Here is a 12830-nt window from a genome sequence, read left to right on the forward strand (position 1 = left end):
TAAACATATAAAAGGATTGATGTATTTTACTGTGAGAATGAGTATTTACAGCCTCACAACTTGCTACCCTGAAAGGAAACAAAGTTTATTGGGATAGGCAAATAATTTATTTTAAAGTTTGGAGCACATAAATAAAGATCTAAATTTGTGACAAAAGAGGGAAAATGGGAACAGCTAAGGGAAGTCTATAAAATACTCAGCTTCTTTGGAGGCCAGGTAATACAGTTTCCATCTACCTGCTATGACTTCTAGATGGTAAGCAGCTTTTGTATCAAGTGTGGGTTCGTAGCCCTGTTTGATTTAAATGAATGATACAGCTGTTGGGAAGCAGGAAATGGTGCTGGATTACACACAGACAACCAAAACTAACACAAACACACATAGGCTTCCTGGTATGTAAATTCTTTTTGAGGTTATAGATCTCCTTTTACAGAATTTAGTATATTACAGATTCAAAAACCAAACTTCTTGACCTCCCAGTATTAAATAACTAACTGTGCAAAAGAACCACCATTAAATAGGACATCAAAAGCTATACATTTTCTATGAAACAATATGTGCACAGATTTTCAAAGCTGTGAAAATGCAATAAAGAGCACAACACATTTTGGTCACTTTATTAAATGACATTAAATAGTTTTAAGTTTCAACTACTAAACAGCACTTTGAATGGTGAAAACACAGATAGTATATTGTCATACTTGAATGCTTTTCTTTAAAAACACAATTCCAGTCCTTATATATATTACAAAACAGCCTTAAAGGAAGAAGTGACATCTTTTCTACAGTACTCAAGATACTCAATACAGAACTGAAAAGCAGTCTAACAGAAACAAAGGCAAATCTTCACAGCTGTATGATTTCAGCAGCCAAAGCTGGATGATGGACTGAAACATTACTATACAACTGGGACAAAACATATACAATATCACAATACTAAGCAAAAACGCTTTACACCCAAAGAAATAAAACAGGTTACAAAATGTGGAGAATTTAGCAGGCAAAACTGTATTACAAGCAACATTTTAAATCGTCATTTTTAAGCCATTGCAACTATTTAAAACATCTAAAACAAATATAAAAATGAGTTTTTTAGTATTTTATTCATGTGATTTTGTCTTTAAATATTTGTTAAACTTGATGTTATACTCAAAGTACATATTATGTAGCTAAAATGTCAAGTGAGAAGAGTGTATGCAAAGTGGTCCAAGTTTTATTTCAAACTCTCTGATTTCCAATTAATCCTTCTAAGTATTATTCTTTAAGTCATAGTTTCATCCACTGTGAGAAAGTTTTAGAAGGTTGCCTAATATTTTCACATTTATGTCTTGAGTAAATAATTAGACCATGTTGAAAATTCCTAGGTCTTGTAAATCAGGTTTAAAGTATTCTGGACTTGTAGAAATACCAACTGATAACAGTTAGCCAGAGCATAATGCCTTCAAAATTTCATCTCATAAATCTTACTCTTTTTCATTTCTTTTAAAGCAATTCACACACATCTGCCCCCACCCAATTAAATAAATCTGATTATATGGCTGGCATAACATCCAAATACATGGAATTTGTTAGTGATGTCTTACCACAGGAAGGTGGGGGGGGTGGATCCACCAAACCTCACGAATTTTATATCATAAACCTAGTGCTCTTGGATGGTTTACCACTAGTTCTTCCAAGATAAAAATGGAAATCTCTTTATTATCCAAATAACTCAAAACAGTTTTAGCTAACATTAAACTCATTCTAATCCAGTGATACCTAGAGCAAATCCTCCACCCAGCTTTCTTGTTTTGGGAATTCTTTAGCTATTTCTACTACCTGTTACATCACCATCTCAAAAATGGTTTTGCCATGTTGAGTTGACTCCCATAGTCAAAAACAATCTTTTCCTTTAAGAACCTAAAGCAACCAAATTGAACATGAATAAAATCATAGGTCATTTTTTACGGACCCGGAGGAATAAAAAGAACTGTAATGATTTTCTCATAAAACCACATGAAAGGGTATTAGATGAATTAATTTTCATCAGAAAATTGCCTCAAAGATCTAAACTGAAAAGATATCAGACTTTAAAACAATTTAAGAAAATGTAAGGAAATTGGGGGAAAGAGCATGGTGATGAGAGAAAAGAAGAGCATAGAAGCCAGTGATCCTTATCTTTAAGAGGAATTATTTCACAATACTGACAGTACTGGGAATTGTTAAAGCACATTCCTCATGTGAACTTAAAGTCAGCAATGGTTCTGCCATTTTGATGTTGTTTATAAAACAGGGTGTGAACCTAACAACCACAACTTCAGTGTTAACCTCCTAAAATGCTAGAACTTGATTTTCTTAGTCCACATCCCACTGCCAGCAACAGGATGAAGCACTAGCACTGGCACCATGCAGTTAAGAGATGTGCTTTATATTAGTGCCAGGAGAGAGAAAATTCATGTGTGGAAGATAATCCACAACCCTGAAATTTTACCAGTAATTATTTCAGCACATATAACTGAAAATAAAAAATGGCAGAAAGACTAAAGAAGAAAAAGGAATTCTCTTCTTAGGCTGTACTTAAGGCTGTTTATACAATGATAACTGCAAGACTCCTCCAACTTTAGAGCAGTAGTATTTAAGAATATTGCACACAACTCTGTGTCAAAGATAACCCTTAGTTTCTAACTTTCAATCACGGAGATGATATAGCAGGAGCCCAGTTTCAGACTTGAGTCAAAAGAACATTAAGACCATTTCAATCACTCTAATCAAGAAATGGATTAAGTACAAAAGTATTTCATAACTTGAGGAATCAACTCTAAGAACTCAGCTGTGTGTTTTTATATGTAAAGAACGAATATATAAATCTTTATTCTTTCCTAAATTCATTAATTTTATGACAATTTCATGGTTGCTAAAAGCAGGCATAAAAATTTAGAGAGGAAATCTGTGGAGCTGTTATTGTTATGGAAAGACTTGTTTTCACTGAAAACAATTTGAAATATCTTCTGTACTCAATGTGTGTAAGAAGATTCTAGGCAACATCACTGACAAATGTCAGGGAGAAATGGTATGCCCTATTTAAAAAAATTTTAAACTAATATGGAAGATTGGCATTTAAGGGGACCAAACTATTTATACAGTTGAGTTCTGTTAAGTCATTGATTCCTAAAAAAATAAAAGATCTTTCTATGATTTTAACAATCCTTTAAGCTTTTAGTGCAAAATCACATTGATTTCCCTTGGGAAGGTCCTGGATTTTTGCTTCTCATTGGGGGTGGTGCTCGCTGTAAGGGTGGTGGCTGCATACCACCAGCCACTGACTGATACATTCCTCTCATATCAATCTGCTGGTAGTTAGAAGGATTCATGATTAAATTTGGAGGCTTTGGCATCATGAGGTGACCTAGTGTTGCTTGTTGATAAGTCATTTGTTGCTGTTGCTGCTGATTGTACTGCTGCTGGAGCCTTCTGTTCATAAGTATTCGCTGAACACAGCTGATTAACTATAGAAAGAAAAGGGAGCTGTTACAAGTGCATGACCCGTCTCAAAGAGGCAAGTATCAAGTTTTGAGTTAAATCAATTTGTTAAGGGGGTACCATACCAAAAGGAAAACACATTATTGTTATCACCATTACTAATTTGACGGCATTCACAGGACCATTACTGTAGAAACCAGTTAGTAACACCATTTAGGGCTAAATTCTCTTAATGACTTGACTATTGTATTGCAAGGAGCATTTAGGTTAGTTGCCATGGTAACCTGTCCTGCACTGTGATTAGTCTCAAGTATTAGTTACAGCAGTTTTTGTCAAATCTCCTCTCTTTGTCCTTCTTTTGAATATTTCACATGATGACAGACAAATAAACATTTCAGTGACAAACACCAAAGAGTAAAGCACTTGTAATAGGAATAATTTCTACCTGGAATATCTCAAATTTCTTAAGATCATTTAAAACCACACAATTCTGCCCTGCTTTCTAAGTAAAATTCATGCCACAGAAGTTGATTCCCTGGTGTCAAGAGTTGAAATTTCCCAGTCCAAGGCAGATGGCTGGCAAACGACTGAGCTGGGAAAGATGATCAAGGATCCTGGAATATACTAGCTTTCTGAAGAATTAGATAATTTAGTAGGAACTTGTGATATATCATCTAGAGCTCCACTTCTTTTTCTCAAATTAAATACACTGAACAGTATAGTTTTTGAAGGTGTTTAAAAATAGCGAAGGTGGTAAAAGTCTGGCAAAATTTCCTATATAGATACCCAGAATATACAAAAAATTAAAATTATATGAAACAGATCCTGCATAAACTGCAAGAAGATACATTTCTTAAGTTGTTGCTCCTTTGTAATGAATATATTATCTTTCCTTGACATTACTAGGTTTTTAACAAACTTTCTTCTAGAATATTAAATTACCATTCATTGTTCCACAGGAGGGATGATTACTGACATAGCTGTCATGCAAGCCTATTATTACAAATTCAAGAAAATTAAACCTAACTTAGAGATAGTTAGAACTCTTACCATCTGTTGTTTTGTCAATACATCATTGTAGATTGCTTCTCTTCGTTTTACATCAAGCTCCTGGCTGGCTTGTCTACTTAATGCTAATGCCTGTACTTGGGCCTCTGAGAGATTCATGTTTTCTTTCCACTAAAAGAAGAAATTTTCTATTTAATCCTTATTGCTGTACAACTGAGGGAGAATAATCAAGGTACTTAAAAGATATTCAGGATTTTTCAAATTCCCTGCCCGCCTCCTTTCCTTTATTCTTTTCTAAGGAAAACAGTGATGTAAAAGCAGGGTACTAAGTTGTTCAATGTTGTGCATGGGCTGGCTATCTCTGGAATGAAATAACTATTTTGGATTTAATGTTCATAAATGGTAATTAAATTTATGCAAACAATGCATGCATCTCTATGGTCAATTTCTTAATTCCTAGATTCTACCCATTTCTCTTTTGTGCCAACATCTATGTACAATTGCTGAATTATAGTTTGGGACTATCATCCACTTTACTACTGCAAATCAAGCTATAAGAATTATATTCTTTTCCCCACAAAAGTAGTACTGCAAACTACAATTAAAAATTAAAACAAATGATGTGGGGGGCACCTAAATTGGAGGTTGAAATAAGACAATTGCCAATTAGCTTACAACAGCTGAAATTATATCTTCAAGAGGCTGAATCCTCACTGCTGTCACACTGTTTGTTGCTTCTACAACTTTTTCTCTTCCTTGATTAATGAGGTCCTAGAAGAATGTAAGAAGTAAGTTAGGGCAGAAAGACAGCACAGTTTTAAGGTGTAGGGATCCTTCCTCTTGCTAATTTATAGCACTTGGTTTTAAAACTCTTAAATTATTGAAGGGAAAAGCAAATTTCAGCAACAGAAAGAGGAGTAAAATCCATCAATGCCAAAAGTGTCTTGTTAGGAAAATAAAAACTTGGATTTTATTGTATCAATAATTCAGTAATTTAAATGAATATATAAGCACATTTAAAAAAGGAAATCGCAGATTCAATTATTAAACTACTGGTATAATAAAACCCAATCGTAGGGAGACCAGTACAGTAGAGGAAAGGAACCCGAGGGAGGTAAGTGGAGAGGGAAAGGGTAGATATCAGGGAATAAATTATATTTTTATATTGTGTGTATGTGTGAATGTGACAATGAATCCCGCTATCATGTGTAATTATAATGTGCCAATTAACAATGGAATAAAACCCAAACCCAATGTTTCCTATTTAATTCATAATTGAGTCGTTTTAAATCACTTATTTCACAACATTGGGCATTAAATATTTAATAGTACTTCTATATTGCATTAGAATATAAATAGACATGTACTTATCCTACTTTCAAATATTAAGAATGGAATGTTTTTATTTCAAATATTTTATAACTGAAGAAAGTGCTATTTCCCTAGCCATTCGGCTGCCCTATTGTTCCTTAATTAAAATAATTCAAACTGCATTAATTCAAGGACTAGATTCCCTTGTGCTCTGAACAAGCTGCATTTTACTATAATATACTGGTTCAAAAAGGTCAACAAATAAAAGAAAAATTTCTTGGTCTATTCAGAGGTAATCTTTTGGAGAATGTGATATTCCTGCATAGGGAACCCTCAACAACAAGGCACTTGAAATTGCCTTTAATTCATGTTAAACTACTTTTGTACTTCACATCTTACCTCCAGCTGTTGATTACTCATTGCTGACAGGGCTCCCAAATTGAAAGGAATATAAGGAGTTTGAGCGCTGAAAGTGACAGGGGGTAAATTGGTCCCAGTTGGTATGTTGAAACGCATGGTCAGACCCTAAAAACAAAAAAATTATGCACTTTTCACATTGTGATTTAAAACTTGAAATTCTACATCACCTACTGGTTTAGAAAAGAATCCACATTCTCAGATCTAGGAAATTATTAACACTCTTCCACACACAAACAAAACACCCTTTTTACCCAGGACCAAGATCTTATTACATGGAAAGCTTTAACCCCTAAAGGTGTATTCTTTTTTCTGATAATTCCCACAGAATGAGGCAACTCAGTGAATTCTGATGAGACTCCTAACATCACATTAACATTAAAGAAGTTTGGTACAATGAGTTAGGAGTTTAAAAAGGATTCAGGTATTAGGATAAGGTTTCCCATGCTGAGGCACATTTTTTGCTTAAGTGGGTTGGTGTTTAAAATAATCATGCAATTATTTTAAATAAAGTTGCTGCTGGAGATGGCATTAATGCCCAATAAGAAAATAGCTTGTGTTCTGATATTCAGCCAAATTTTAGACTTCATGGTATACATGCTAAAGCAACTCTTACCTCCAAACTCTAAGCTCTGTATGTGACTACACATGGTAGTAACAAGTAATGCTAAATATGTAGCTTCCTTCTCAACTCTCAATTCAGCAATTGCTAAGAAGAAATAGGGTTACTACTCTTTAAGTGTAAACAATTATTTTCCTGTGTCCTCTCCTTCTACTTTACCACCAAACATAGCTGAAGCCTATAAACTGACACTCATAACTGGGGACCCTGTACCTGAAGACCTACTATATTATTGCCCATTTCAAATGTGACTCTTCATTTCTTCACTGCTCTTACAAATGATTAACATAAAAACAAAATCCAAAACGTATTTAAATATTTTATTTGATATGGGGTCTTGTTGGGCTGCCCAGGCTGGTCTGGAACTGTTGGCTCAAGCAACTGCCCTACCTAGTTCCAAAGTAGCTAGCACTATAGATGTTTGCCACTGCATCCAGCCCCAAAAGCATTTTTAATGAACTACCTTCTTTTCTGCTTCATATTCAGCCCAGGCTGCTTTCCTCTCTTCTTCGGTCAACTCTTCTTCTTCTTTGTGGTCCAAAAGAGAATCATGTTCATGATATCCTACAATGTGTTCTTTATGTATTTGAAGAAGTTCTGCAAGTATAGTATCCTGTTTAGAGGGGTTGAAATAATAGAGAATTATTTTCTACCTCTGTCTCACATCTCCATAGTTCTCTGGTCAACTGTTAAGACTGAAAACTGACTGCTTTTCATATGTCTAATATATATTATAAATGACCTAGGAACAGTCATAAAACATACAACAGCATACTCTGTCAGAATTTCATGTTTGAGAGATGCAATTTTTAAAATTTACCACATTTCAGCTTTCAAATTCTTTTTTCCCAAACTTAGAAAACAATCTATTCATATACCTTTTATGCTTAAATCTGAGTTGATAAATGCTAACACAAGTCTGCTTTAAGTGATTACAGTGGATGCCTGTGCTAAAAATCATGGCTACTCCTGTTTATACATATGTAACAACTTTATTTTCACAATCACTTTAGTTAACTAAACCACTGTACTAACAAAACCTAAATCTAAATGAATCTAAACAGGTATAAGACAGTTTAACTGGAACATCTAATCATTTTATTTTAATTACAAGAAGGTCAAATATAAATTGCACTGTTAAGGACTCATGAGTCAAATTTAAACTGTACATTTTTCATTAATTTGTTATTACAGTGTCTTTTTAAAAACCATGGTGTCCTAAGTTAGTCTTTAAGGTTAAAAATCAAATGCTTAAAAATCTGGATCATTCATATATTCAGTAAGGACAGTAAACTAGCCTTCTATGTTAAAAAAAAAAAAACAATGAAAATTAAGAAACTCACACATGAAGACCTGGATAAATAAAAGACAAATTAACTTATTTTAAAAAAGGATTTTCCATGTTTTTTAAAAACAAGTTCTCCAAGAATACACATTCTAAATTGTTAATTCAGTAAGAAAACATAATTATCAAATGTAGGTAGGGGGGGCTGGGGAGATAGCTCAGCTGGTAGAGTTCTTGCCTTGCAAGCACAAGGCCCTGAGTTCGATCCTCGGTACCACAAAAAAAAAAAAAAAAATGTAGGTAGGGGAAGGTATACACCATTAAATTAATTCTAGTAATGCTAACTGCATATATGTTTACCATAGAGAAGACCCACATTTGAAAAGAATTATATTTACATATTTAACCACACCAAAAATGGTAGGAACACAAATGTCTATTAAATAAATAAAGGTGAAAAATTCAGAACACGAGGCCCTAAGGTTTTTTCCTTATACAATAGTAAATACTGACATTAATTCTATATTTAATATTTAATATCATGTAAACAACTTTCTATCTTGTTAGCCTAACAGACACTTAAAACAATCACTTCCTTTCAAGAAGAAAAGGTAGCTGATTTTCTTAAAAGACACAGCTGTAATTGAGACTTTATAATAAATCATGTTGACATGTACTATGTACTATTTCTTTTGTTAGACTAAAGAGACTATTAGAAAACACAGAAAGACCATATAGCCAGTTGTGATGGTGCACACCTGTAATCTCAGCGGCTCAGGAGGCTGAGGCAGGAGGATCTCAAGTTTAAAGCCAGCCTTAGCTACTTAGCAAGACCCTGTCTCAACATAAAAAATAAAAAGGGGTGAGTTTGATCCCTGGCACCAAAACAAAACAAACAAACCACACAAAAGGAGGGCTTCCAGGAAGTTTACTGGTAGAATACAAAGACGCCAACAGGTTTAGTTCCTTTGAAAGTTAACTAAGCACGTCTTTTCTTTTTTGTGGGCGGAGGGCAGGGTACTGGGAATTAGACCCAGGGGCATTCTACCACTGAGCTACATCTTCAGTTCTTTTTATTTACTTATTTTTATTTTGAGACAGGGTCTCACTAAGTTGCTGAGGTTTTCCTGAACTTGTGATCCTCCTGCTTCAGGTTCCCCAGTTGCTGTGATTACAGGAGTGTGCCACTACACCTGGCTAAATACTTTTCTTCTAATCCAGTATAGAAATCTGCTATCCAAAGGTGATTTATCTGGCCTATGCCACATTGAAAAAATTTATCCATCACTAGATCATACTCCAAAGTTAAACTGACAAAACAGAAATAAACCCCTGTTGTACTGATTCATTCCATTAAAAGGTTAACATTTCCTTAGATGTGTGACTCCCATGTCCACCTCCCAAAAGCATGACTGAAGAGAGAGCTATAATAACACAAGATAACACTCACATTTTTAAAACAAGTGACAAATACATTTTCAGAAGTCAGCTATTCTAAAATATACCAAATCAATTACAAGGTTCAAATGTACTATGGATGGTCTCTTATTTTACTTCTGCCTGGCAATAAGACTGATGATCTTAACCATAGTCAATATCAGTTCATTTCGCTAAAAAAGCTACCTAAGCAAAAGACCAAAAGTACTAGCAACTGCATTAATTTCAGTCTGTGCCATTGATTCATTCTCTCTATAACACTGGATCTTATTATAACTTGACCTGAGTATGAATTTAAGTTAAACATGGACAAAATACTCTTTGCTCAGAAGTCTAACAGGATGATCTGAGTATAGCAGGATGAATGAAAACATCCAACTCTGAAAATAAACACTATGTCAATTAAGTATAGTGTTTATTTCTCAATTATAAACACTACAATTCATATATTAATTACTTTATAGCTGAAGGAAAAACCTTTCTAGAAATGCATGCATGCATGTATGTACACACATACACTCACATATACCCTTATAAAAATAGAATTATCAGGACTCTTTATCATGTCAGTCTTTAGCAACCTATAATTTCAAAGTCCAAGTTACCTTGGATAATTCCAAGACATTAAGGAAGGACCAGAGAGGCACAGTAAGTCTTCCAATCACACAGCTAAGGACTAGCTGGGAATAGAAACTAAATGTACTGACTCCTAATGAGTGATTGTTCTAACATACTACAAAGAATGTTTGTTTTCTTGAGGTATGGTTCCTCCATTTCCCAAAGCTACTCTTTTAAATAAAAAGATAATCCACTGAAGGATTCTGGGGATGAGAGAAACCTAAGTAGGCCTATTTATTTTTCACATTTAATACTTTTGTGCTTTTAGAAGTTTTTTTTAACAAGCATATATTAATTTAATACAGGAAAACATCAAACAATTCTCAGAGACAAACTTGTGAAAAGCTGGTTCATTCTTTTACTATAAACCTGACATGCACTGTTTTATCATCTTCATCTTTAGGAGTTATTAATTTTGAGAACCCCTGTTTCTAATGTCTTCCCACCAATTCCAGATTTAAGATCTACCCTATCAAGTCAAACATGATTGTCTAAGGTCAGGTTATGCTGGAGGTTTAGCTCTGCCCATAAAATAACACTCTTTTGACCAACTGTTGACTGAAGTGCCAGTAAGTAAAAAAGAAAAAAAGTTTGCATGACTTATTTTCTACCACTAAAATACTTTTGATTTTTCTGCTAAAACATTACCTCCTTCTTTCCATCAAACCAAAAAACTTTGCATTGTTTCTATTGGCTACTATACTCACTCTTTTCAAAAAATTTTGTAAGAAATTAATGAAAACAATAATCTAAATACAAAACCTAGAGATAATCACCAGTAATATTAGTTATATATCACTCCACACATTCATACACACATAGCTTTGCACAAAAATGGGATTATGTTAAAGTGGTAGCTGGATTAATAGGCATGCACCAATGGGCTTGGCTAACTTCATCACTTTTAATGGCTGCACAGTACTTACATTATATAGATAAACTTTATTTATTCATTCCCTTAAGAGTTTTTTAAGATATAACACTGTTTCCTATTTTAATTATTATCAAATCTACAATGAAATGAGTTAATGGATAAATTTTAACGTATTTTAGTCACTTGTCTATATAGTGATTATGGCAGTAATACTCAAGGGCTTAGACAAGTATGCTCACCATCATCTTCATTTTAATAAAGAAAAGACAGCATAAGTTATCGAACTTATTTATTTATACATTTCAAAAGCAGGAAAGCAGAAATCTTTATTCTAGGGTGCTGTGTAAGACACAAATAAGTGAAAGAAGATACAGGATTTTGAATACAGACTTTCTGCATCTTCCCCTTTTAAATCAATTGCAGCACTCTATGAATAATACAAGAAACAAATGATGAGATTAAAAGGGCAAAAAAGTATTTGTAACAGGATCCTCAGGTTATTTCTTCAGGAAAAACAATTCTGCAAATTCCAGAGCAAGATATAAAAGTTAATAAAGAAAATCTTCACCCCAATATACAACACAAATCAGTGCAGACGTTTTGTTTCTCCCCTTTAAAGTGCAGCATTTATATTAGTTGCTATAGTAACACTATTATTGAAAACAATACTGGAAAAGAATCTATAATCACTAAGCCAACAGTCATCAAAATGAGGTTTAAATTACATCCAAATGTGTACCTTTACATTTCTTTGTCCAAACTTTATTTTCCTTAAATAAGTGAAAAAGCCAACAAGCTGAAAAAAGCACGGTCTATATTTTAGCTAACAACCTAAATTAGTTTAAGCTTTAAAAATGACTAGTTCAATTAATAATAAAGCAAAATTAATGATAAATTAAAAGTTCAAGCTAATTTATTTAGAAGTTTAAAGTATTTGGCAAACTGACAAAAATTCCCATTTAATTAATTCTGAAATTCAACCTTGAAAATAAAATTGTTAAAAAATAATCGAGACTTTGCCTGAGGGTAGGATAGAAGGTTTGCCATGTTTCAAAAATATTTTGCTTACCATCACTTTTGGTTTGAGTTTTACAGTATCTGGAAATAAAATGTCACTAGAAAATATAACTATCCACTCAAAAAAACTATGAAAAATTCATTTTATTAATTTAAATAAGTTTATATTTTTAGTAAAGAAATTTAATATTCCTGGTTCAAAAAGCATCTACTTTCAAATTTGAAGCCCATTTCTTCCCAAACTACGCTGGAAAAAAAAAAGTTGTGCATTTGATAAGTAACTAGAGAGCTTATTGAATGAAGTTCATATAACACCTCGTATCAGATTTTTGGGTCAAGAGCACACAACCTTTGCCAGAGAGCATTTATAAATACATCCTGATTCCCAAATTGCTGGTATGAATAAGATGGTGACAACTACAGAACTTGTCACTTTCAACGAAAGAAAATGCAGGCCTGCCAAACTAACTCTGGTGGAGGGTAAAGCCTCCTTTGATAAGAATATTTTTCTTAATTTAACATTTAAAGAGCTAGATACTATATTTAGTATTTAACCTTTAAAACTTGATTATCCATTAAAATTATTACACATGCTACTGTGAGGTAGAGAGCTTTCATTCTGAATTTTATATGACTGCAGAGATTTTTCTGAAGGTTGCAACTTTCCAGGCAGAACCTGAATTGAAAATCAATTCTTACCATATACAATCTGTAGTTATCATCTTTATTTCACAATATTACATCCTCTAACTCAACTACAGTATATTTTAACAAGAAAGTGG

The 12830-nt window shown here is 33.4% G+C and overlaps 1 protein-coding gene across 1 annotated transcript in view; it reads right to left on the reverse strand.

Annotated features, from left to right (window-relative positions):
* Positions 1-603: 603 nt before the first annotated feature.
* The window catches only part of Atrx (ATRX chromatin remodeler), a 235153-nt gene continuing 222926 nt past the window's right edge, over positions 604-12830 (reverse strand). The window contains 5 exon segments of the mRNA XM_047535184.1: positions 604-3485; positions 4510-4638; positions 5143-5238; positions 6178-6303; positions 7281-7430. Of these exon segments, the coding sequence (XP_047391140.1) occupies positions 3207-3485; positions 4510-4638; positions 5143-5238; positions 6178-6303; positions 7281-7430 (780 nt within the window). The 3' untranslated portion in view covers positions 604-3206.

The sequence above is a fragment of the Sciurus carolinensis genome, chromosome X (assembly GCF_902686445.1).
Source record: "Sciurus carolinensis chromosome X, mSciCar1.2, whole genome shotgun sequence".
NCBI lineage: Eukaryota > Metazoa > Chordata > Mammalia > Rodentia > Sciuridae > Sciurus > Sciurus carolinensis.